Source organism: Haliotis rubra, unplaced genomic scaffold (assembly GCF_003918875.1).
Source record: "Haliotis rubra isolate DU_JTF1 unplaced genomic scaffold, ASM391887v1 Scf185, whole genome shotgun sequence".
Taxonomy (NCBI): Eukaryota; Metazoa; Mollusca; class Gastropoda; order Lepetellida; family Haliotidae; genus Haliotis; species Haliotis rubra.
The window spans coordinates 1,297,847-1,323,963 of NW_025765836.1; the positions used below are offsets into that span (position 1 = coordinate 1,297,847).

At 39.3% G+C, this 26,117-nt stretch overlaps 1 protein-coding gene across 1 annotated transcript; it reads left to right on the plus strand.

Moving 5' to 3' along the window:
* The first annotated feature begins 4,248 nt into the window (after window positions 1-4,248).
* On the plus strand, window positions 4,249-26,117 carry LOC124273872 (sorting nexin-4-like). The gene is made up of 14 exons (XM_046709212.1): window positions 4,249-4,351; window positions 5,495-5,601; window positions 6,223-6,361; window positions 7,158-7,235; window positions 7,574-7,645; window positions 8,433-8,480; window positions 9,634-9,689; window positions 9,877-9,949; window positions 19,481-19,608; window positions 20,098-20,187; window positions 20,541-20,631; window positions 20,890-21,047; window positions 21,286-21,400; window positions 21,670-26,117. The coding sequence occupies exons 1-14, from the start codon at window positions 4,259-4,261 to the stop codon at window positions 21,715-21,717; spliced, it is 1,296 nt and encodes a 431-aa protein (XP_046565168.1). The 5' UTR covers window positions 4,249-4,258; the 3' UTR covers window positions 21,718-26,117.

Genomic DNA, 26,117 nt, shown 5'->3' on the forward strand with positions numbered 1-26,117 from the left:
TTCATGGTTGCCTCCCTTTGACCGCGAACGAAGCCCAAACGAACAGTGCTTGATTCGTTTCTCAATGTTATCACTTAAGCCCACTCGGTTTAGGGCCAGTGGCATTGTAGACTTGTGGTAACCGTGTCCTATCCATTCCATCCCTTCCTTCCAAAGAAACACTGGGGAAAAACAATGTGCGTTGTCTTTTGAAAGGAAATGACCGAACATACCTGAAGATCGTTTGTGGTTATCTCCCTTTGACCGCAACTCGACGTGCTCATCCTGTTATTAAAAAAAAACACGAAGTGCATATTGAAAAATGTGATCATGTTTGTTGTCTCCATGTTAACAAAACCATCAAAATGCAAACGTGGGTACTTTCAAAAGTTTAAGAAGAAATGAATGTGAAAAATGCCCAGTTCTATTCAAACCAGTGGTCCAGCCTACAAATCTCTAGCCGCGAATAGCTGCAACACTGCTGATGCGGCGTTAAGCAATATTCACTCACTCACTCACTCCTACAAATCTGTGAACGTGTGATACACCTCGTGCTTATTTCCCCCAAAAGGGTTATAAACATTTGAGCTTGCGATATGCATTATGCGTGTTCCCGAGTTAAATGCATACCCCTTGATCTGATTTCCGAGTAATTCAAATATCTGAGCGGGTATGTCTTGCACAGGTTCACCGGGTAATATTAATTCTGTGAACGTGTGGTTTATTTTTACTGTAACATGCATATAAGAACATGTGTAATAATTAACGTGTAAGAAAATGTGATCATTTCCTTTACCGTGATTACCATCGTATCCAACAACGGTAACATTCATATTACAATCGTATCCTACCAGCGTAACATTCACATTAATTACCATCGTATCCAGTCACGGTAACATTCACATTACCATCTTATCCAGTCACGGTAACATTTACATAACCATCGTATCCAACAAAGGTAGCATTCACATTACCACCGTATCCAACAACGGTAACATTCACATCACCATAGTATCCAACAACGGTAGCATTCACAATACCATAGTATCCAGTCAGAGTAGCATTCACGTTACCATCGTATCCAACAACGGTAGCATTCACGTTACGATCGTATCCAACAACAGGAGCATTCACGGTAACATTCACAATACATAGTATCCAGTCACGGTAACATTCACATCACCATAGTATCCAACGATAGCATTCACATTACCATAGTATCCAACAACGGTAGCATTCACGTTACCATCGTATCCAGTCAGAGTAGCATTCACGTTACCATCGTATCCAACAACGGGAGCATTCACATTACCATAGTACTCAGTCACGGTAACATTCACATAACCATAGTATCCAACAATGGTAGCATTCACATTACCATCGTATCCAGTCACGGTAGCATTCACGTTACGATCGTATCCAACAACGGTAGCATTCACGTTACCATCGTATCCAACAACGGTAGCATTCACGTTACGATCGTATCCAACAACGGTAACATTCACATTACCATAGTATCCAGTCACGGTAACATTCACATTACCATAGTATCCAGTCACGGTAGCATTCACGTTACGATCGTATCCAACAACGGTAGCATTCACGTTACCATCGTATCCAACAACGGTAGCATTCACATTACCATAGTATCCAACAACGGTAGCATTCACATTACCATAGTATCCAACAACGGTAGCATTCACGTTACCATCGTATCCAACAACGGTAGCATTCACATTACCATTACCATTCACGTGTATCCAACAACGGTAGCATTCACGTTACCATCGTATCCAACAACGGTAGCATTCACGTTACCATAGTATCCAGTCAACGGTAGTATCCAACAACGGTAGCATTCACATTACCATCGTATCCAACAACGGTAGCATTCACGTTACCATCGTATCCAACAACGGTAGCATTCACATTACCATAGTATCCAACAACGGTAGCATTCACGTTACCATAGTATCCAACAACGGTAGCATTCACATTACCATAGTATCCAACAACGGTAGCATTCACGTTACCATCGTATCCAACAACGGTAGCATTCACGTTACCATCAGTATCCAACAACGGTAACATTCACGTTACCATAGTATCCAGTCACGGTAACATTCACATTGCCATCGTATCCAACAACGGTAGCATTCACGTTACCATAGCATCCAACAACGGTAGCATTCACGTTACCATAGTATCCAACAACGGTAGCATTCACATTACCATCGTATCCAACAACGGTAGCATTCACGTTACCATAGTATCCAACAACGGTAGCATTCACATTACCATCGTATCCAACAACGGTAGCATTCACGTTACCATCGTATCCAACAACGGTAGCATTCACGTTACCATAGTATCCATCGGTATTCACGTTACCATTAATATAACATAATCGTATCCAACAACGGTAGCATTCACGTTACCATCGTAGCCAACAACGGTAGCATTCACGTTACCATAGTATCCAACAACGGTAGCATTCACGTTACCATAGTATCCAACAACGGTAGCATTCACATTACCATAGTATCCAGTCACGGTAACATTCACATTACCATCGTATCCAACAACGGTAGCATTCACGTTACCATAGTATCAACGGTAGCATTCACATTACCATAGTATCCAACAACGGTAACGTTACCATTCAAGTATCACATTACCATCGTATCCAACAACGGTAGCATTCACGTTACCATCGTATCCAGTCACGGTAACATTCACGTTACCATCGTATCCAACAACGGTAGCATTCACGTTACCATCGTAGCCAACAACGGTAGCATTCACGTTACCATCGTAGCCAACAACGGTAGCATTCACGTTACCATCGTATCCAGTCACGGTAACATTCACATTACCATCGTATCCAACAACGGTAGCATTCACGTTATCACGTTACCATCGTAGCCAACAACGTAGCCAACAACGGTAGCATTCACGTTACCATCGTATCCAACAACAACGGTAGCATTCACATTACCATAGTATCCAACAACGGTAGTTCACGGTAACATTCACATTACCATCGTATCCAACAACGGTAGCATTCACGTTACCATCGTATCCAACAACGGTAGCATTCACGTTACCATCGTATCCAACAACGGTAGCATTCACGTTACCATAGTATCCAACAACGGTAGCATTCACATTACCATAGTATCCAACAACGGTAGCATTCACGTTACCATAGTATCCAACAACGGTAGCATTCACGTTACCATAGTATCCAACAACGGTAGCATTCACGTTACCATAGTATCCAACAACGGTATCCCATAGTATCCACAACGGTAGCATTCACGTTACCATAGTATCCAACAACGGTAGCATTCACGTTACCATAGTATCCAACAACGGTAGCATTCACGTTACCATAGTATCCAACAACGGTAGCATTCATTCATTACCATAGTATCCAACAACGGTAGCATTCACGTTACCATAGTATCCAACAACGGTAGCATTCACATTACCATAGTATCCAACAACGGTAGCATTCACATTACCATAGTATCCTACAACGGTAGCATTCACGTACGTCATCACATCCTACCACGGTAACATACACAATACCATCGCATCCTAAAAAGGACAACATTCACGTTACTATCTTATTCTACCAGGGTAAAATTCACGTACCATCTGGGGTATCCCACCAAGATAAAATTCACAGGATTTTAAAAAAAACAGGCAGTGTTTATGGTTAGACTAGTTGGTGTGCTACACTAGAATCTCATGAGCTGCCTACCACAGAGAGATCAACCAATTCTCCATCACCTGCTATTTGTATCATATTACTGCACGGTATTTAAACTGCAGACAACAATCAAACATTTTTCACTTCACATCGCCCTTGCACAGACTTCAGCCATTATCGAAATACAACCACGTCTTTCATTTCAATAACGGTACAGTACTATTTATAGCATAGACTGCAAAAACAAGTAATCTCTAAGATACTCAAACAACGAACAAGAGTTTGTACTGGAGCTCAGTAATTTTTCAGCTATTTCATAACTCAACTATTCCCAAAAACATTTCCTTGTGATGGACCAGGGAGAATAGAAGACGTAGATTAATTATCCCTGGATAGACCCATGCTGAAAATAGGTAATGCAGTTTTAATCTATCATGAGGTGTGTTCACGGTTTAGTGGTAACTCATATTGTAATATTTTATATTACAACGCTGTAACATTCGTACTACCGGTAGTAGGATCTTTTACCGGAAGTAGTGTTAGCTTCCGACCAAAATAAATATGGCGGACGAAGAACAAAATAAAGAGTTTACGTCGACTAAAGTCGAACAGAATCTAAGGGTGATTTCCGACCAGACTACTAAGCTGTCAAAGGTAAATGTAGGGCACCCTGAACAAACGGCTGTAATTTAATTACAAGATTGTAGGGTAATACGCCCCTTGCCTTGGATGAATGTATGATAATCTATGCAGTTTTGCAGATGACGATATCGCAAGCGTACGAGTGACAACATTTTGTAGGTTCCCGTAAACCCTCCCAATGATCGTGCACATGTTTAGTTCAGCGTCGGAAAATTCATTATCGTTGTATATCAATGATAGACTTCAGCATAAGTAAATTTCGATTTGTTTACACCTTACGCTCTATTTATTACATTATGTGACATGTCATCTGCCACACCCCTTTCACTAACCTATTTGGGCCCGCCTATTTCAAGTTTATTCAGGATTGCAGATCGACAACGCAGAACATTTTATATACCATAACTATAGTGACGTGACACGACACAAAAAGGTCGCCAAGTAGCTGTTGAAATGTCTTATTTGCATCAGTGTGAGTAAACAAGAACGCTTTATAAATGGTACTCTTTACAGTCTTTTGTAACTTGTAATGACAGATAGGTAAATAAGTCGCCTGTGTTATATTGTCCCAAAAGGCATCACAGGTAGTGAAAAGGGTAACAGATATTGCACAAGTTCATGATGAAATAATTGAAAATGATAGTTACAGATTTGTATGTTGTCTGGTCAAACAGGTCAAAATATGTAATCGAAGAACACAGCACAGATATTTTTTTCATTTCATCACATTCTCTTGTATATGCTCTTGTATATGTTGTCCTCTTGTGGGAGGACTCAACTAAGTCATATCTTTGAAGTCATTTGGATATGTTTCAGTATGGACATGGTGGTGGTAACAAGTTACAGAAATGGTGACAAAAACACTGAACTAATACATTTCTCAACAACATCATGATTTCTTGCTGAACTGTTTGTTGTTCATGGTTGCATTCCTTTAGTTTGCAAGGATTCAGTGATCCTGGGTTGATTCACACAGATTATGACAATTGTTTGTTAACAATAGCCATACTGTTATTTAAGTTTATTCAGTGATCCTGGAATAATTGTTGTTCACACAGATTATGACAATTGGTTTGTTAACATCATAGCCATACTTCCAAAGGGATGTATGTCACTCACTCACTGACATTTGTTCAAATTGTTGTTAATCTGCAGCCCAACTTGCTACAATGGCTGGAGATTACAGTGTCGGAGCCAGAGAAACGAACCAATGCCTCCATGAAGATGCAAGACACATTCATCGTCTACCTCATAGAAACAAGGTACGCACAAATTTGATAACATTTACATTTGGAAAAAAGGCAGATAATAACTTTGTTATCAAATAGGTAATCATATTAGGATCAGTGCCATATGAAGTGTTTAGTGGATTGCCTTCCTAAGCTGAACTGACTCTCATTTAATAGCACTTCTCACAATTTGATACCAGTTGTTCGAACACATACATTTGTTTTTCTGCCTTTGTGTGCACCAGTCAAACAGTTAATGACTGCCTTGATTAAACAGAGACAATGTATCATTATCATGAAGAACACTGGGCACAGCCCATGTGAATATTGCTTAGCTAGAAAAAGACATAACTAGATCATTTAAATACTTTCTTGGGCTCAGAAAAGCTCAGGTGGAAATGTCTGATAATTGTATGCATTTTCTTTGTACCTATTCATGTTGTGATTTCTTTGAGGGATAGATGTTTAGTGGCTTCCAGTTATCAGCTGGTAAACACACAAGTGACAGTCTTGCAGTGGCACTGGTACCATTAAACTAATACAAATTTGTCAATCTTGTCTGTTAGCAATTGTTATGAAATTAAGAAGGGTACATTATTTTTCTTTTAATCTTACTTCCTGTTTTTGTATTGAGGTGTGCTTTTTGTCTTCAAGGGTAATAGATGAGAATATGAAAGGTTATGGAGAGGGTGCAACATCCCTGTGGAGACGATACAGCGAGTTTGAACTGCTCCGTAACTACCTCGACATCACATACCCATCGGTTGTTGTGCCACCGCTGCCTGAGAAAAAAGTAAGTATCTTTATTACCTACAAAGGCGAAAATATGGGGGTTGATATTTTCATACGATGCCCTAGGGCAAAATATCACTTAGTCATGGTGACGTGACGTCATGAACAATGCTATGATGTCATGTTTCTTCTGTGAAGTTGCGTTCTACATGCGGCGACAGCAGGTAGCCAGCCTATGTTTGAAAGTAGAGTTGGGTTTATTTTCCTCAATTTGACGACTTCGGTAATAAACAGAATAATATTTTCGTGCCCATATCATACTATGTTTATGACACTCGTGCTGAAATATCGGTATATCCCTCGCTCTCACTCAGGAAATACCAACATTTAGGCACTCGTGTCGTAAACATAGGATGACATGGTCACTCATATAATATCCTCTATGTACTCACTCATACATAAGTTAGTTCAACTGGACAAAGGGTGTACACAAAAAGGCTGTGTTATCCTTTGTACATGTGCCACTGTAACAGTTTTGTTTCAACTTGGACATGTATTGATGGAGTTTGAACAGGTTATATGAGCCTATAATCCATCATGAAAGACATTCAGTAACCAGGTTGGTCTTTTATAAGTAGGACAAAGGTGACAAGCTTTGTTCTATAAATTAGGTTATGCTCATATACTTGGTATCAAAAGACACTGAATTTAGATTCACAATATGTCTCATCATTTACCATGTTTTTAGCCAATATTTTAGCTTATATTTTGATGAACTATAGCATGCCATAAAATGACATTAATATTATCTTAACCTTATTTAACCCAGCTGTAAGCATTGTGAGCCTTTGTTACAGGCCTCGTACACCTGGCAGAATGCTTCAACGGACAAGTTTGACCCCGACTTTATAGAGAGAAGGCGGCAGGCTCTAGAGGTAAGCTGCAGATCACATGCAGACAACATGGACCGTCAAACTGACATCAGATTTCTATGAGTCTAATTTCTTTAAGGTGCTACCGGTATTTCTAGTTCACATCCCTAAAGTGTAGAGCATAATTCTTGGTATCACTACTAACTCACTAACTGATTCTGAGTTAATTATGATGTAAGTGGGTGGAGTTATTCCACTAGTTGCTGTCAACTTGTAGAATGAACAATTTCTTCCAATCATTGGCTAATTACTTTTTATCTACTCATGGTATTGTTTAATTGTTGTTTGTAAATATCTCCAGATAAATGTATAACTGACTGTGATGCCATGTTTGTTGTCAGGTGTTTCTCCTGAGAGTTGGAGCACACCCCACCCTCTGTCTAGACAAGACCTTCCTGGGGTTCATGCAGAAGGTATAATGCTTACATATCTACAGTCAACAGAGGCAATTCCTTCATGACTGCAGGTTGTAGTTCGTAGGTGTACACTGAAAATGCAAAACAAAATAGGATTCTCCTTTAAAATCTGGTATGAGATAATTAAAGAAGAAGTAATTGTGAAATATGTGGTAAAATGATTAAAGCTGCAGTATTACAGTTTCACAGTAGACGCGCACTGGCTTATGTCGATTATCCATGATCACTGACCTGCTGACCACATGTAAACCTTTAGCCTTATGTTATTGACATCACTCTTACTCTTGTGGTATAAATTCAACTAACATCATTTGTCTTGAATAGCCAGACCACCTCCGTGGTGTAGTGGTTAGAGCGTCCGCCCGGAGAGCGGAAGGTCGCGGGTTTGATCCCAGACCGCGTCATACCAAAAGACGTTAAAATATGGTACTTGTTGGTCCCTGCCTGGCACTCGGCATTAATGGGTACAACAAGGACTGGTCAGCTCGGAGTCAGTATACTATGACTGAGTGGGGTATTCATGCTTCACTGCAGCATGGTATCTCAGTGGGCTAGCACTATAAAACCAGCTTCAGTCTGGGCTAGTACAAGCAGCCACACATACACACGCATGCACGTCGTCATATGAGTGAAATATTCTCAAGCACGACGTTAAACCCAATTTCACCTCACCTCACCTTGAATAGCCAAGGATTTGCTCTCATGCACAGCACAACTCTTGTTGCTATACTTCCTTGTCAAACGTAACCATATTTTTGTCAAAGCTTCCTCTTCATCATTACAGGAAAATGGTTGGAAGGAATCAGTGTACGCCACAGACTTTCAAAGCAAGGTGAGTTTTTTGTCTGCTGTATTGGTGAGTAAGTGGGTATGGTTTTCCTCCATGTTTCACAATATTCCAGCAATATCTAGGCGGGGAACACCAGAAATGGACTTCACACATTGTAGCAATGTGGAGAATCAAAACTGGTCCTTGGGGGTGACAAATGGACATTTTAATCCCCTAAGGCTACCCCAAGGTGCTCTGCCATATAGGGCATGACAAATTTGTCACATAGTCAAGTAGCTTTGCTAAAAGAAACTGGGATAGCCTAATTATCTGATGATGAACATAAGAATTCTCAAGACAGGATACCATAGTAACAGTTGCAGTGGAATAAGGGGTGTGTGCTGCCATGAAGGAGTCAGTTGTAATTGACATTGTTACTTTTAGATTACAATGGACTAACTTTCAACGTATCTGTTCAAATCCCAGTGTAGAACAGACTTCGGTCTTTCATTTATTGTCTGGCTTCAACACTGTCATGACTAGCACAATTAGAGACACAGACACACAAGTGCTTGTTGTATTATGATCATAAGAGTTTAGAAATTTTCAAATAAGTCACATTTTACTAGGGCTGTAACGATGCATCAAACTATCGATGGATTGCAATTGTTGAGTCTCCGATAGCAATTGATCGATGGTAGAAACGAAAAAACTATCGATGCATCGATAGTATGTGTGACTATCGATACTTTAGTAATTGACATCCGTTGATAAATATGCAGGGCAAAATACAGGAAGGTCCAGATTCGTTTACTTTATTTAGAGTTATCCACCCCTGTTACCTCTTAAACAAACTTGATCTGGGTTTCAAGTGTCTTTTCAGTATCAAAAGAGACTGAAACTACTTCAGCTTGTTTTTATGTCCCATAAACTATACATTCATTTGGGAAACGACTTCAAATGAGACAAACCAAGGAGAAAAAAAGTATTGCAATAGTATTGCAATAGCTGGTTGCAATGGACTATCGCTATCGCAATAGTATGTTGCAATAGATTTTCGCTGTCACAATAGTTGTTTCTCCCTCAATAGTCGTCCCTACATTTTACCTCACCACAAGCTCTTCACCTTAGGTTGTAATTAGCTGGGATAGCAACATCTTCTTCCCCAAAGGTACATCAGTATCACAACTAACTCTGTTTGTATGTTGGTTTCCAGGCAGATTCTCGACTGAAGGCACTGAGTGCCTCATTTCGTCTCAAGAAACCTGACAGGTAGATATTGCCATTGTCCTCTCAAGTTGTATGGTCCCAGCGATGTAAGGTGCCCTTTCTGGAAAAAGGGTAATTTCAGGAATCTTGGTCCAAGAGTTGTTCCATGCCACTGCCAAGTAGCATTGGTTCAAGTGACATTTGTTTTAGTTTCCATTTATAATTCATGTGACATCTTATCTTGTTGCAGGCGGTTTGAGGAGTTAAAGAACTACAGCAATGAACTACAGAACAACATATCAAACATACTTCGAATCAGAGCTGTAAGTCAATACTTCTGCATGCTTCTTAGAGATTATGTCACTATTATTTATGACAATTAAACCTGATTCGGAAGTAATCATTTCTCTGTGGATGTCCATACCATTCTCTGTTCTTGAAACACTTCAATCACAAGTATGATGAAATAGAGGATGTAGGTCTGTCCCATGGACAACCATGATATTTTGAAATTGCTTTCAAAGGTAATTCATATAATTATTTATCAATTTTGAATTCTTGGATGCTATATTAGCAATGGCTAGGTTTCTATATGCATGCTTTCGAATATGAATGAATGCAGCCTAGGTTACCTAACATTTAACTGGCTGAATTTCATGTAATTTCAGTAGATATAACCAGATTTGTATAAACTAAATTTCAGCTTTATCATGTTTGTACTGTGAAGTGCATAACCAATTTAATATGATCAGAACCAATGGTTTTTCCAGAATATGAGTCCTCAGCAATCTATACTTGTTGTTACACACGATCAGATGGTCAGACTAAGTGACATGGTCCATTACATGTCATCTATGTATCCCAGTTGCTTGGTCCATAACATGTCATCTATGTATCCCAGTTGCTTGGTCCATTACATATCATCTATGTATCCCAGTTGCTTGGTCCATTACATGTCATGTATGTATCCCAGTTGCTTGGTCCATTACATGTCATCTATGTATCCCAGTTGCTTGGTCCATAACATGTCATGTATGTATCCCAGTTGCTTGGTCCATTACATATCATCTATGTATCCCAGTTGCTTGGTCCATAACATGTCATCTATGTATCCCAGTTGCTTGGTCCATTACATATCATCTATGTATCCCAGTTGCTTGGTCCATAACATGTCATCTATGTATCCCAGTTGCTTGGTCCATTACATGTCATCTATGTATCCCAGTTGCTTGGTCCATTACATATCATCTATGTATCCCATGTATCCATCTATGTTGCTGCTTGGTCCATTACATGTCATCTATGTATCCCAGTTGCTTGGTCCATTACATGTCATCTATGTATCCCAGTTGCTTTTGGTCCATTACATGTCATCTATGTATCCCAGTTGCTTGGTCCATTACATATCATCTATGTATCATAACATGTCATCTATGTATCCCAGTTGCTTGGTCCATTACATATCATCTTGGTCCATTACATATCATCATGTATCCCAGTTGCTTGGTCCATTACATATGTCATCTATGTATCCCAGTTGCTTGGTCCATTACATATATCCATCCATATGTCATCCCCAGTTGCTTGGTCCATTACATATCATCTATGTCATCCCAGTTGCTTGGTCCATTACATGTCATCTATGTATCCCAGTTGCTTGGTCCATTACATGTCATCTATGTATCCCAGTTGCTTGGTCCATTGTCCATAACATGTCATGTATGTATCCCAGTTGCTTGGTCCATTACATGTCATCTATGTATCCCAGTTGCTTGGTCCATTACATATCATCTATGTATCCCAGTTGCTTTGGTCCATTACATGTCATCTATGTATCCCAGTTGCTTGGTCCATTACATGTCATCTATGTATCCCAGTTGCTTGGTCCATTACATATCATCCATATGTATCCCAGTTGCTTGGTCCATAACATGTCATCTATGTATCCCAGTTGCTTGGTCCATTACATGTCATCTATGTATCCCAGTTGGTCCATCCATTACATGTCATCTATGTATCCCAGTTGCTTGGTCCATTACATGTCATCATGTATCCCAGTTGTATCCATTACAGTATGTATCCCAGTTGGTCCATTACATGTCATCTATGTATCCCAGTTGCTTGGTCCATTACATGTCATCTATGTATCCCAGTTGCTTGGTCCATTACATGTCATCTCCATGTATCCCATATGTATCCCAGTTGCTTGGTCCATTACATGTCATCTATGTATCCCAGTTGCTTGGTCCATAACATTCATCATCTATGTATCCCAGTTGCTTGGTCCATTACATGTCATCTATGTATCCCAGTTGCTTGGTCCATTACATGTCATCTATGTATCCCAGGTCCATTACATGTCATCTCTGTATCCCATTGCATCCATTCCATGTCCTCTATGGTCCATTGTTTTGTCCATCATCTATGTATCCCAGTTGCTTGGTCCATTACATGTCATCTATGTATCCCAGTTGCTTGGTCCATTACATGTCATCTATGTATCCCAGTTGCTTGGTCCATTACATGTCCCATTGTATGTCATCCCAGTTGCTTGGTCCATTACATCATCTATGTATCCCAGTTGCTTGGTCCATTACATATCATCTATGTATCCCAGTTGCTTGGTCCATTACATATCATCTATGTATCCCACGCTTCTTGGTCCATTACATGTCATCTATGTATCCCAGTTGCTTGGTCCATAACATGGTCCATGTACATGTGTCCATGTATCCCAGTTGCTTGGTCCATTACATGTCATCTATGTATCCCAGTTGCTTGGTCCATAACATGTCATCTATGTATCCCAGTTGCTTGGTCCATTACATGTCATCTATGTATCCCAGTTGCTTGGTCCATTACATGTGTATCCCAGTTGCTTGGTCATATCATCTATGTATCCCAGTTGCTTGGTCCATTACATGTCATCTATGTATCCCATTACATATCATCTATGTATCCAGTTGCTTTGGTCCATTACATGTCATGTATGTATCCCAGTTGCTTGGTCCATTACATGTCATCTATGTATCCCAGTTGCTTGGTCCATTACATGTCATCTATGTATCCCAGTTGCTTGGTCCATTACATGTCATCTATGTATCCCAGTTGCTTGGTCCATTACATGTCATCTATGTATCCCAGTTGCTATGGTCCATTACATGTCATCTTGGTCCAGTTGCTTGGTCCATTACATGTCATCTATGTATCCCAGTTGCTTGGTCCATTACATGTCATCTATGTATCCCAGTTGCTTGGTCCATAACATGTCATCTATGTATCCCAGTTGCTTGGTCCATTACATGTCATGTCATCTATGTTCCATCCCAGTTGCTTGGTCCATTACATGTCATCTATGTATCCCAGTTGCTTGGTCCATTACATGTCATCTATGTATCCCAGTTGCTTGGTCCATTACATGTCATGCTTGGTCCATTACATATCCCTAGTTCCTAGTTCTTGGTCCATTACATATCATCTATGTATCCCAGTTGCTTGGTCCATTACATGTCATCTATGTATCCCCGTTGCTTGGTCCATTACATGTCATCTATGTATCCCAGTGCTTGTTCCTTGGTCCATGTATCCCATTGCTTGGTCCATTACATATCATCTATGTATCCCAGTTGCTTGGTCCATTACATCATCATGTTGCTTGGTCCATGTCATCTATGTGTTCCAGTTGCGGTCCATGTGTCACCTATGTGCCCCAGTTGCTTGGTCCATTATGTCATGTATCCCATCATCTATGTATCCCAGTTGCTTGGTCCATTACATGTCATGTATGTATCCCAGTTGCTTGGTCCATTCCATGTCATCTATGTATCCCAGTTGCTTGGTCCATTACATATCATCCAGTATGTCCATCCAGTTGCTTGGTCCATTCCATGTCATCTATGTATCCCCAGTTGCTTGGTCCATTACATGTCTCCAGTTGCTGTATCCCAGTTTGCTTGGTCCATTACATATCATCTGTATCCCAGTCCCATTACATATCATCTATGTATCCCAGTTGCTTGGTCCATTACATGTCATCTATGTATCCCAGTTGCTTGGTCCATTACATGTCATCTATGTATCCCATTTGCTTGGTCCTATAACATGTCATGTCCCAGTTGTGTCCATTCCATGTCATCCTATGTATCCCAGTTGCTTGGTCCATTACATGTCATCTATATGTATCCCAGTTGCTTGGTCCATTACATGTCATCTATGTATCCCAGTTGCTTGGTCCATTACATGTCATGTATGTATCCCAGTTGCTTGGTCCATGTGTCCCATGTCATCTATGTCCCAGTTGCTTGGTCCATTATGTCATCTATGTGTCCCGTTCTCCATGTCATCCCCCAGTTGCTTGGTCCATTACATATCATCTATGTATCCCAGTTGCTTGGTCCATTACATGTCATGTGTCCCAGTTGCTTGGTCCATTCATCTCATGTATGTATCCCAGTTGTGCTTGGTCCATCCATCTATGTATCCCAGTTGTTGGTCCATCACCTATGTATGTCCGGTTGGTTGGTCCATTACATATCTATGTGTCCCAGTTGCTTGGTCCATAACATGTCATGTATGTGGTCCCAGTTGCTATGTATCCCATTGTTGGTCCATTACATGTCATCTATGTATCCCAGTTGCTTGGTCCATTACATTCATCTATGTATCCCAGTTGCTTGGTCCATATCATCTATGTGTATCCAGTTGCTTGGTCCATTACATGTCATATATGTATCCGTTGCTTGGTCCATCCCATGTCATCTATGTATCCAGTTGCTGGTCCATGTCATCTATGTCCCAGTTGCCAGTTGCATAACATGTCCATGTATCCCAGTTGCTTGGTCTATAACATCCCAGTTGCTTGGTCCATTACATGTCATGTATGTATCCCAGTTGCTTGGTCCATATCCCAGTCTTGGTCCATCATGTATGTATCCCAGTTGCTTGGTCCATGTCATGTATGTATCCCAGTTGCTGTCATCTATGTATCCCAGTTGCTTGGTCCATTCCATATCATCTATGTATCCCAGTTGCTTGGTCCATAACATGTCATCTATGTATCCCAGTTGCTTGGTCCATAATGTCATCCTATGTATCCTAGTTAAGCTTGTCCATGTGTCATGTGTATCCCAGTTGCTTGGTCCATTACATATCATATCATTCCATGTATCCCATCTTGTTGCTTGGTCCATTACATATCATCTATGTCCCAGTATTCCATCCCAGTTGCTTGGTCCATTACATATCATCTATGTATCCCAGTTGCTTGGTCCATTACATATCATCTATGTATCCCAGTTGCTTGGTCCATTACATATCATCATGTATCCCATCCCCCATTGTGTGTCATCCATGTATCCATTGCTTGGTCCATCATGTCATGTATGTATCCCAGTTGCTTGGTCCATTACATGTCATCTATGTATCCCAGTTGCTTGGTCCATTACATATCATCTATGTATCCCAGTTGCTTGGTCCATTACATATCATCTATGTATCCCAGTTGCTTGGTCCATAACATGTCATCTATGTATCCCAGTTGCTTGGTCCATAACATGTCATCTATGTATCCCAGTTGCTTGGTCCATTACATGTCATCTATGTATCCCAGTTGTTGCTTGTCCATAACATGTCATCTATGTATCCCAGTTGCTTGGTCCATGTCATCTATGTATCCCAGTTGCTTGGTCCATAACATCCCAGTATGTGGTCCATGTATCCCAGTTGCTTGGTCCATAACATATCATCTATGTATCCCAGTTGCTTGGTCCATTGTCATCTATGTATCCCAGTTGCTTGTCCATTACAGCATCATGTATCCCAGTTGCTTGGTCCATTACATATCATGTATGTATGTATCCCAGTTGCTTGGTCCATTACATATCACCTATGTATTCCATGTTGCTTGGTCCATTCCATGTCATCTATGTATCCCAGTTGCTTGGTCCATTACATCATGTCATCTATGTATCCCCCAGTTGCTTGGTCCATTACATGTCATCTATGTATCCCCTCGTTGCTTGGTCCCATCTATGTATCCTTGGTCCATTACATGTCATCTATGTATCCCAGTTGCTTGGTCCATTACATGTCATCTATGTATCCCAGTTGCTTTAATGGTCCATTACATGTCATCTATGTATCCCAGTTGCTTGGTCCATTACATATCATCTATGTATCCCAGTTGCTTGGTCCATTACATATCATCTATGTATCCCCCTGTTGCTTGGTCCATCCCAGTTGTTTTGGTCCATTACATATCATCTATGTATCCCAGTTGCTTGGTCCATTACATGTCATCTATGTATCTAGTTGCTTGGTCCATTACATGTCATCTATGTATCCCTCAGTTGTTTGGTCCATTACATGTCATCTATGTATCCCAGTTGCTTGGTCCATTACATGTCATCTATGTATCCCAGTTGCTTGGTCCATTACATGTCATCTATGTATCCCAGTTGCTTGGTCCATTACATGTCATCTATGTATCCCAGTTGCTTGGTCATCTATGTATCCCAGTTGCTTGGTCCATTACATATCAACTATGTATCCCAGTTGTTGGTCCATAACATGTCATCTATGTATCCCAGTTGCTTGGTCCATTACATATCATCTATGTATCCCAGCTGCTTGGTCCATTACATGTCATCTATGTATCCCAGTTGCTTGGTCCATTACATATCATCTATGTATCCCAGTTGCTTGGTCCATTAACATGTCATCTATGTATCCCAGTTGCTTGGTCCATTACATGTCATCTATGTATCCCAGTTGCTTGTATTAACATGTCATCTATGTATCCCAGTTGCTTGGTCCATTACATATCATCTATGTATCCCAGTTGCTTGGTCCATTACATGTCATCTATGTATCCCAGTTGCTTGGTCCATTACATGTCATCTATGTATCCCCTGTGTGTCCATTACATGTCATGGTCCCTCGCTTGCTACATTACATGTCATCTATGTATCCCAGTTGCTTGGTCCATTACATGTCATGTATCCCATGTATCCATTACATATCATCTATCCTAGTTGCTTGGTCCATTACATGTCATCTATGTATCCCAGTTGCTTGGTCCATTACATGTCATCTATGTATCCCAGTTGTTGCTTGGTCCATTACATGTCATCTATGTATCCCAGTTGCTGTATCCCAGTTGCTTGGTCCATTACATGTCATCTATGTATCCCAGTTGCTTGGTCCATAACATGTCATCTATGTATCCCAGTTGCTTGGTCCATTACATATCATCTATGTATCCCAGTTGCTTGGTCCATTACATGTCATCTATGTATCCCAGTTGCTTGGTCCATTACATGTCATCTATGTATCCCAGTTGCTTGGTCCATTACATGTCATCTATGTATCCCAGTTGCTTGGTCCATTACATGTCATCTATGTATCCCAGTTGCTTGGTCCATTACATATCATCTATGTATCCCAGTTGCTTGGTCCATTACATGTCATCTATGTATCCCAGTTGCTTGGTCCATTACATGTCATCTATGTATCCCAGTTGCTTGGTCCATTACATGTCATCTATGTATCCCAGTTGCTTGGTCCATTACATGTCATCTATGTATCCCAGTTGCTTGGTCCATTACATGTCATCTATGTATCCCAGTTGCTTGGTCCATAACACGTCATCATCTATGTATCCCAGTTGCTTGGTCCATAACATGTCATCTATGTATCCCAGTTGCTTGGTCCATTACATGTCATCTATGTATCCCAGTTGCTTGGTCCATTACATGTCATCTATGTATCCCAGTTGTCCATTACATATCTTGTATCCCCATTACTTGGTCCATCTATGTCTATGTATCCCAGTGTATCCATTACATATCATTGCTTGGTCCATTACATATCATCTATGTATCCCAGTTAGCTTGGTCCATTACATATCATCATCTATGTATCCCATTGTCATGGTCCATTACATGTCATCTATGTATCCCATTAGTTTTTGGTCCATTACATGTCATGTATGTATCCCAGTTGCTTGGTCCATAACATGTCATCTATGTATCCCAGTTGCTTGGTCCATTACATGTCATCTATGTATCCCAGTTGCTTGGTCCATTACATGTCATCTATGTATCCCAGTTGCTTGGTCCATTACATATCATCTATGTATCCCAGTTGCTTGGTCCATTACATGTCATCTATGTATCCCAGTTGCTTGGTCCATTACATATCATCATCTATGTATCCCAGTTGCTTGGTCCATTACATGTCATCTATGTATCCCAGTTGCTTTGGTCCATTACATGTCATCTATGTATCTAGTTGTCCATTACATGTCATGTCATCCCAGTTGCTTGGTCCATTACATGTCATATGTATCTATGTATCCATCTATGTATCCCAGTTGCTTGGTCCATAACATGTCATCTATGTATCCCAGTTGCTTGGTCCATAACATGTCATCTATGTATCCCAGTTGCTTGGTCCATTACATGTCATCTATGTATCCCAGTTGCTTGGTCCATTACATATCATCTATGTATCCCAGTTGCTTGGTCCATTACATGTCATCTATGTATCCCAGTTGCTTGGTCCATAACATGTCATCTATGTATCCCAGTTGCTTGGTCCATTACATATCATCTATGTATCCCAGTTGCTTGGTCCATTACATGTCATCTATGTATCCCAGTTGCTTGGTCCATTACATGTCATCTATGTATCCCAGTTGCTTGGTCCATTACATGTCATCTATGTATCCCAGTTGCTTGGTCCATTACATGTCATCTATGTATCCCCAGTTGCTTGGTCCATTACATATCATCTATGTATCCCAGTTGCTTGGTCCATTACATGTCATCTATGTATCCCAGTTGCTTGGTCCATTACATGTCATCTATGTATCCCAGTTGCTTGGTCCATAACATCCATCTATGTATCCCAGTTGCTTGGTCCATCATCATGTATGTATCCCAGTTGCTTGGTCCATTACATGTCATCTATGTATCCCAGTTGCTTGGTCCATTACATATCATCTATGTATCCCAGTTGCTTGGTCCATAACATGTCATCTATGTATCCCAGTTGCTTGGTCCATTACATGTCATCTATGTATCCCAGTTGCTTGGTCCATTACATGTCATCTATGTATCCCAGTTGCTTGGTCCATAACATGTCATGTATGTATCCCAGTTGCTTGGTCCATTACATGTCATCTATGTATCCCAGTTGCTTGGTCCATTACATGTCATCTATGTATCCCAGTTGCTTGGTCCATTACATATCATCTATGTATCCCAGTTGCTTGGTCCATAACATGTCATCTATGTATCCCAGTTGCTTGGTCCCAGTTGCTTGGTCCATTACATGTCATCTATGTATCCCAGTTGCTTGGTCCATTACATGTCATCTATGTATCCCAGTTGCTTGGTCCATTACATATCATCTATGTATCCCAGTTGCTTGGTCCATAACATGTCATCTATGTATCCCAGTTGCTTGGTCCATTACATGTCATCTATGTATCCCAGTTGCTTGGTCCATCCATTACATGTCATCTATGTATCCCAGTTGCTTGGTCCATTACATGTCATCTATGTATCCCAGTTGCTTGGTCCATAACATGTCATCTATGTATCCCAGTTGCTTGGTCCATTACATGTCATGTATGTATCCCAGTTGCTTGGTCCATTACATATCATCTTAATATCCTAGCTCCACTGATCATTGCCCATGACGTCAGTCACTTGGTTGTCTGGTCCAGACATGATTATTCACAGACCATTGCTGAAATTGTATGTCATTAAATAGTGAACAAAACAGTTATGTATAGATATCTATGTTGAATGTAGATGTCAGACATCTGTATACAGCGCTCTCTCTTTCAGAGAATATGTGATAAGCTGTATGGCATCCACAAAGTGCATGGCAACTATGCCCGGGTGTTCAGTGAGTGGAGTGGGATTGAGAAGGACATCGCGGAGGCCTTGCAGAGCAGCGGACATTACATGGATGTGTGAGTAACACTGTGTCTGTAATCTGTCACTCAGACCACTGAGAAGATCTCTTGCAAAAGTCTAGATGATTGGTCAGATCAAGATTGCTGAAGCTGGAATTAAGAATTGATCTGGGCTGCTTTTGAATGTTATTTATGTATTTGTTTAGATATGTATTTACAAATAAGATAACTTTATTTCTAGGTCAAAATATCTACTATGTCTGAATCAAAGATCAAAATTAATGCATCACCAAATCATGACAAATGTGTACCTATAGCCTACAATGTGTCGAGAATTTGAAATTCAAAAGCTCCTCAAGAAATGACAACATCTGTACACTTAGAATTCCATAATTTGTGATTCAGTGACAGTGTTTAGTGAACTGAGGCATTTATGAACATTGACTAGTGTTACTGTACATGTATTAGATATTTTCACCACCTATTGAGCTGTTATGCAGGAAGATATATCTGAAGGCCTACCACATCCATGTTGTGTGTTGACAGCTATGCATCTTCAGTGGATGCCACACTGGAGGAAGAAGAGCAGTATGCAGATCAACTCAAGGAATACTTGGCATTTGGAGAGGCTCTCCGGTAGGTATTTTAACTTCTCTACAATAACTTCCATAAAAATCTTATTCAACAGTTTGGTCTCATAAATTAGATAGCTTTGCCAGTAAATGGTAATAGACTGTGAAGATATAAGCAGAGGGCCTGATTGAAAGGCAGATTAAGAAAACTGTCAGGTTGAGATTAATTTCTGCAAACAAATTTGAATCTTATTCACAGAAAAATGCTTAAGAATGCATAACTTTCTAATTTAACACAAAATGTTTACTGTTGTATACATAAGTTAAGGTAGTTTGTCAGCCAAGCAAGGTATACATTGATCTTGCCAAATCAAAATGCATGTTGAATATCATTGTAACACTGGATATTTGGTGTAGGTCTGTGTGTCGGAAGTATGAATGTGTTCAGTACGACTTGGAGAGAGCAGAGGACAACTTGTCATACAAGGCCAGTCAGAAGGATTTGTTGGTGAGTTTTGCACTATAATGTACAGAATAATCTGATATTCCTTGATAACACAATCATGACATAGAACAACAATGTTCAGTCTTGTCTTTAATGATAATCACAAGTATGGTAGGCTTGACTGAGTCCTGGTACATGTAAAAGTAAGTCAAGTTGGGAGTAATTGTTAAAGTTTCAAGTAGATGGTGGGAGAAAACATGATCCCTGTTGTAGACTTGTGTAGGTCTGATGTGTGAACTAACAGTTTCCTCGGTCCTGCAGGTGCAAGGTAAGGCAGCAGGCAGTTTCTCATTGAGTGGGATGAAGACGAAGCTGTTTGGCAGCGATACTCCAGAACAGAGAGATGTGAAGATCAAACAGCTGGAGGAGCAGATAGTCCAGGCTGAGGTGGAGCTGAGACAAACACAGGAGGAAACGCAGTATGTAATGCCACATCTGGATTAATAGATACATGGTCCAAGGGAGACAACTGTACACCATAACTGTTAAATTGTCTCCACTTTGACCAAACCTCATCTCAGTGAATATTGATCAGAAGACATGAAGAGCTGATTTTTAAGAGGAATGATTGACTACTTCAAAAATTGATATTTGCTTCATATTACTTTTACATTCAAAAGAAAAAGGGTTAAAAGTGATGCTTCTCTTTTTTTCCAGGAAGTTTGTTGAGGCAGCACTGAGAGATATTGACAGATTTAAGAGACAGAAGGTGAAGGATCTAAAGGAAATCTTCACTAATTACGCTATAATGCAGATAAAACAATGTAAAAAGGTAAGCCTCGAAGACACAAATATTTAGACTTAATAATGTCAGCATTTGATATAAGGTATTGTATAATGTACGTAGAAAACTACCCAAGCTAGAATTGATCTTTAACAACCTATGCTTCGGATAGCAGGCAACTAAGAGGATTGGTTGGTGGTCAGGCTTGCTAACATTGTAAATGTCATTGTATCACATTTGCATATGATGTCAATAACTGATTACTTAGTCCACAGTCATAAAGCTGGAATATTAAACATTCATTCACTTACTTTCAGGGTATTGCAATATGGACAAGTGCCAAGGATTGTTTCGGCAAGATGTGATGTTGTTATAACCAATCAAACACTGTCTGCATTCCTGCTGTGTTGTGTTCCTGACATTGTGCATCACACCTTCCTCCAGGACAAGACACCCGTCTGTCTCACGGACTCATCCCACCACTCTGCAAACTTCATCAGGTCCTCACAACAATCTTGAAAATAGCCACGTCATTGCTATTTTACCAAATATTGAATATGTCATGTCTGTTTACTTTTGAATCATGCAGTAGAAAAAAATCATGTTTGACAATTCATATTCAGCGATCAGAATTGATATTCTTTTACATCATTCTTTTAGAGACATTATGACCAAGATTCACTGATTTAGGAATTAATTTGATTCAGTGATTTTACCTGAGGTGCTAATAATTGGACATGTTGAATTGAACATGCATTTACCTGTGTTACGCAGCAATGTGAGAATTTTATATTCCTGGTCTAAGTTTACACAATGAATGTTACTGTCCTTGAAACTGCTCAACAGTTAATCATTGAAGATGCTTTTAAGTCTTTAAGTCTTTGTTGATTTTGAGACATATGAATACAGATCTATAATAATGAATTTTCAAGAATTAAGTTTCATCAGTGAAAAATTCAAATCTGTTTCTAAATAATATATTAATGTGAGAAAAAAAGGGTATAAATATTGAATGAATATATTCTTGTGTTTAAAAATCAGTAATTTTGCCATCTTCTCATAAATCCAAAATTTGAATGATCAATCACACCATTCACCAGACACCAATGTTCAAACTGATTGAACCATAAACTAGTCAAGTTGACCAGAGACTCTCCAGCGATGGTGTACCAGAGGTCACCAGCCAGAATGTTATGGGCTGTGTACACCTATTGTTCTCTGTAGGAGAAAAGATTCAATTCAGTTCACATGTATGTTCATTGAAAATGGAAAGTAAGTTGGAATACATGTAATGAATTATTACAAGTCTTCTGAAAATGTTATGTATCACAGGGTTTAGAGGCATCAAACCTATCAAAACCTAATGTTGTAATGGTAGGAAGAGGTGTATGTGTAATAACATTATCATTTGTTCACACACTCATACTTCTGACAAAATTCTCTGTTCCTCACAATGTCTAGATGTTAGCCTTATTTATTCAACATAACAATGTTGAATATGACTGTGATAGAACTATTGCTGTAATTGTAAATATAATTCTGAACAACATATTGAAAGATTTCATTGCTCGGTATTGATTTATCCGTCATTTTATAGCATAGAGAGACACTTTCTTTTCTTCATTCGTATATCCTCCATGTAAATATATGCAATGATTGTGATTAGTTATAAAGTATTTGGGTAGGTAACAGTCACATTAAAGTTAGATGATTTACTCCAGTACAATATCTCACTGTATGAAGGTCTCATCAATTCATGTGGACTTTCTGATCTTCTAATAGTGCCAATGTTTCGTCACATTATGCACAAAGCATACTTATCAGCATATCCGATTTCTGTATCTTGAAAGTGAACGTAAAGGATAAGTTCAAAATGGAAATAACAAAGGCTGTACATTATATTGTTAAGGATGTTTTATACATTCTAATTGCTAGTTCAAAAACATGAACCTAAATTGTTTGATAAAACTGACAGGTGATTGATACAAGAATCTTGAAATCTTCAATTATGATTTGGCAGTGTGAGTTTGAACAGGATTCACACAACCATGGAGGGTTGCCACAACTTCATTTGTATTGTATCTGTCAAAATGATCTGATTTCAATGATATTGAAACAAATGACAGTTTCCTGTGGCAATTTAGGACATCCCTCTGAAATACAGGCCAAATGGTAGGTGCATTTGCCACATATTTAAAGTATCAAACTGAATTGTTTTCTCTGCTGCAGTATTATCCGATACAGACATACCACGGTAATCCCCAAGGAACCATATCTAGTCAAGACAAATTTGTGGTTGACAGTGTGATCAAATATCAAACCACTGAATTCTGTAACATTATCTGGTGAGTCACACTTTATCACAACCTTATTACCATTCTAGAAAGTGCTCACAAAAGCATCACAAAATGTCAATCTCTTTAAAATCAGACCTTTTTACTTTGGGCATTAAAAATCTGTGGGCATTTCCATAAAAGGTCGTGTCAAGAGACCTTCTTATTAGCCAATCAGCAATAAGACGTCTGAATTCATGTTACAAATAAGCGAAAGATTCAGACAAGTGTATCAATTTTTTGTATCTCTAAAATGAACATAAATCGAGGAATCTCGTGCAAAAATAATGTGTGCTGGATATAATGGATACCATACACATGTCGTTTGAAAGCACTGCAACATCTGTACACACAATAAGGTTACTATTTGATGGTATATTTGTGTTTGGCAGTGGTGTTCTTTGGGAAAGAAATCAAAACTAGAATAAGGCAGTGACAAAATAACATATTAGAAAGCTGACACCTGATTGGCTCAAGAACCCACGCAACCCTCTATGGTTGTATCACTCACGGTAAAGATGTAAATTTTGATGGGATTGGGTGAAATCAGAACCTGTTCTGTGAATACAGTTGGTAATTTAAACATCATACTTTTATTCTGTACAGATAACAACTGCATAAGAGCTTGTCACCATGGTAGTACATAGTCCTGTTCACCACGGAAATAATGAGCACAAGAAATATATAATGTGATACATTATATATATAGAATGTCGCTCAAATCAAAATGTCATTCTAGTACCTGAAGCTGTTGATTTTGCTATTAGCATAAATATATGCTGCCAAGTGTAGATGCAGTGTAGCACTTAGATGAATTTGTAGGAGAGAAGTTTGTTAATTCATTTCACCTCTGTATGTTTCTTTGAAGTGTTCATTATTATTTTTTCTTTAATTTATTTATCATAGAGGAATAGATGTTTAAAAAATGTAATGAAATACTCAAAACTCTAAGAATGGCCCCTTCCGTTGTTCCAAGATAACTGTGCAATATGAAGTGTCACAAGCGTACGTACATGTTAGGTAATTAACAAATAATCTAAAGCTGACTGTTGCATGATGGTTGTCTACTGTCCAGTGTCCGTCCACGTGTCCTGCTAGTTTGTAAATCCTAAAAAATATTTCACAAAATGGTTAATATCCTGCTTCAGTAACTCTGAACACATCAGGATAGGTGACTGGCCACCAGTTTACCCAAGCTATGACTTGATGCCAGTTAGTTATCTCACACAACTGTTCAGCATGCAGCCCCTTGAGACTTGAACCCAGATTGTGATGAGTTTACCCACAGGCTCCCTGGCTCAATACACCATGATTCAAACTGCCCAAATATAACAGAAATAGCTGCCCACTATCCAAGCTCTTTTCCATTCTCAGTATTCCTTATCAGACTCTCTTCATCCAATGTACATGATTCCACATTTTCCCTTTCCATGCATTGATCATGTTGCTAGCAGCTGATGAATATTTTGTTGTCATTGTCACAAACCAAAGTATGATGATTCGTGTTTTCAAAAAGTGACTACGTTTGTGTAAGTGGAAGCTTGGCACACTCATGAATTAACCATGACATTCACGTTCAGCTGTATATATTCATGTGAGATGTTGATTGTTCACCTGTTTGCATGATACAAGCACCCCAGCTTCTGACCATGCAGCAGAGACTGGTTTTATCACTGAAACACCCCTCAACCTTGTCCATTTGCTTCATGTTAATGCCAAGTTAGATACAATAGACAGATCCCAGTCAGACAAGCATCGCTTAATAACATGACTCCTCTGTGTAAATAACTGTTACACCTGGATGCTTTACATGCATGTTTGTACCACTGGTGTCAGCTTTATCAATACACAATGGTGTTGTCCCACTGGTCTTGTCATATTGGTGATTCAGGCACAGCCCCTTGATTTCAGCTTCAGTAACAGATGTATACTACCCAAACAAGTTAAGGAGCACACACAACTTGAAGGTTGTATTACCCACTGGCATTGACAGGTTACCAGCAATATAAGCACATGTGTGTTCTTTACCTTCTTGAAGCAGTATACATTGGAGACTTTGGCTTCTGCGCCAATCTGTTTTACTATGACAAACTAAGTCATACATATTTGCTGCTAATATTTGAATAAGGCACTGTATTGGTAAAATGATAGCATGGATAATGTGTAAATCTTGAAGTATGTTTGGGAAACATGAAAAAGTATTTCTTTAGACCTTGTCAGAAGACTCAGTTGATAGGAAAAGAAGCACTGATATTTTATGACACTTGTTTTGATTTTATTACTCTCACATGGAGTATTTTTATATGTATAGGATTAGGTTTATTTATTTGTTATGTGTGATGTACACTTGTTTGTAAAGAGTAATTACAACTATAATTAGAGTGTATGATTTGCTATGTTTGTCACTGTAATAAATCTGTTGTTGTGTTTCA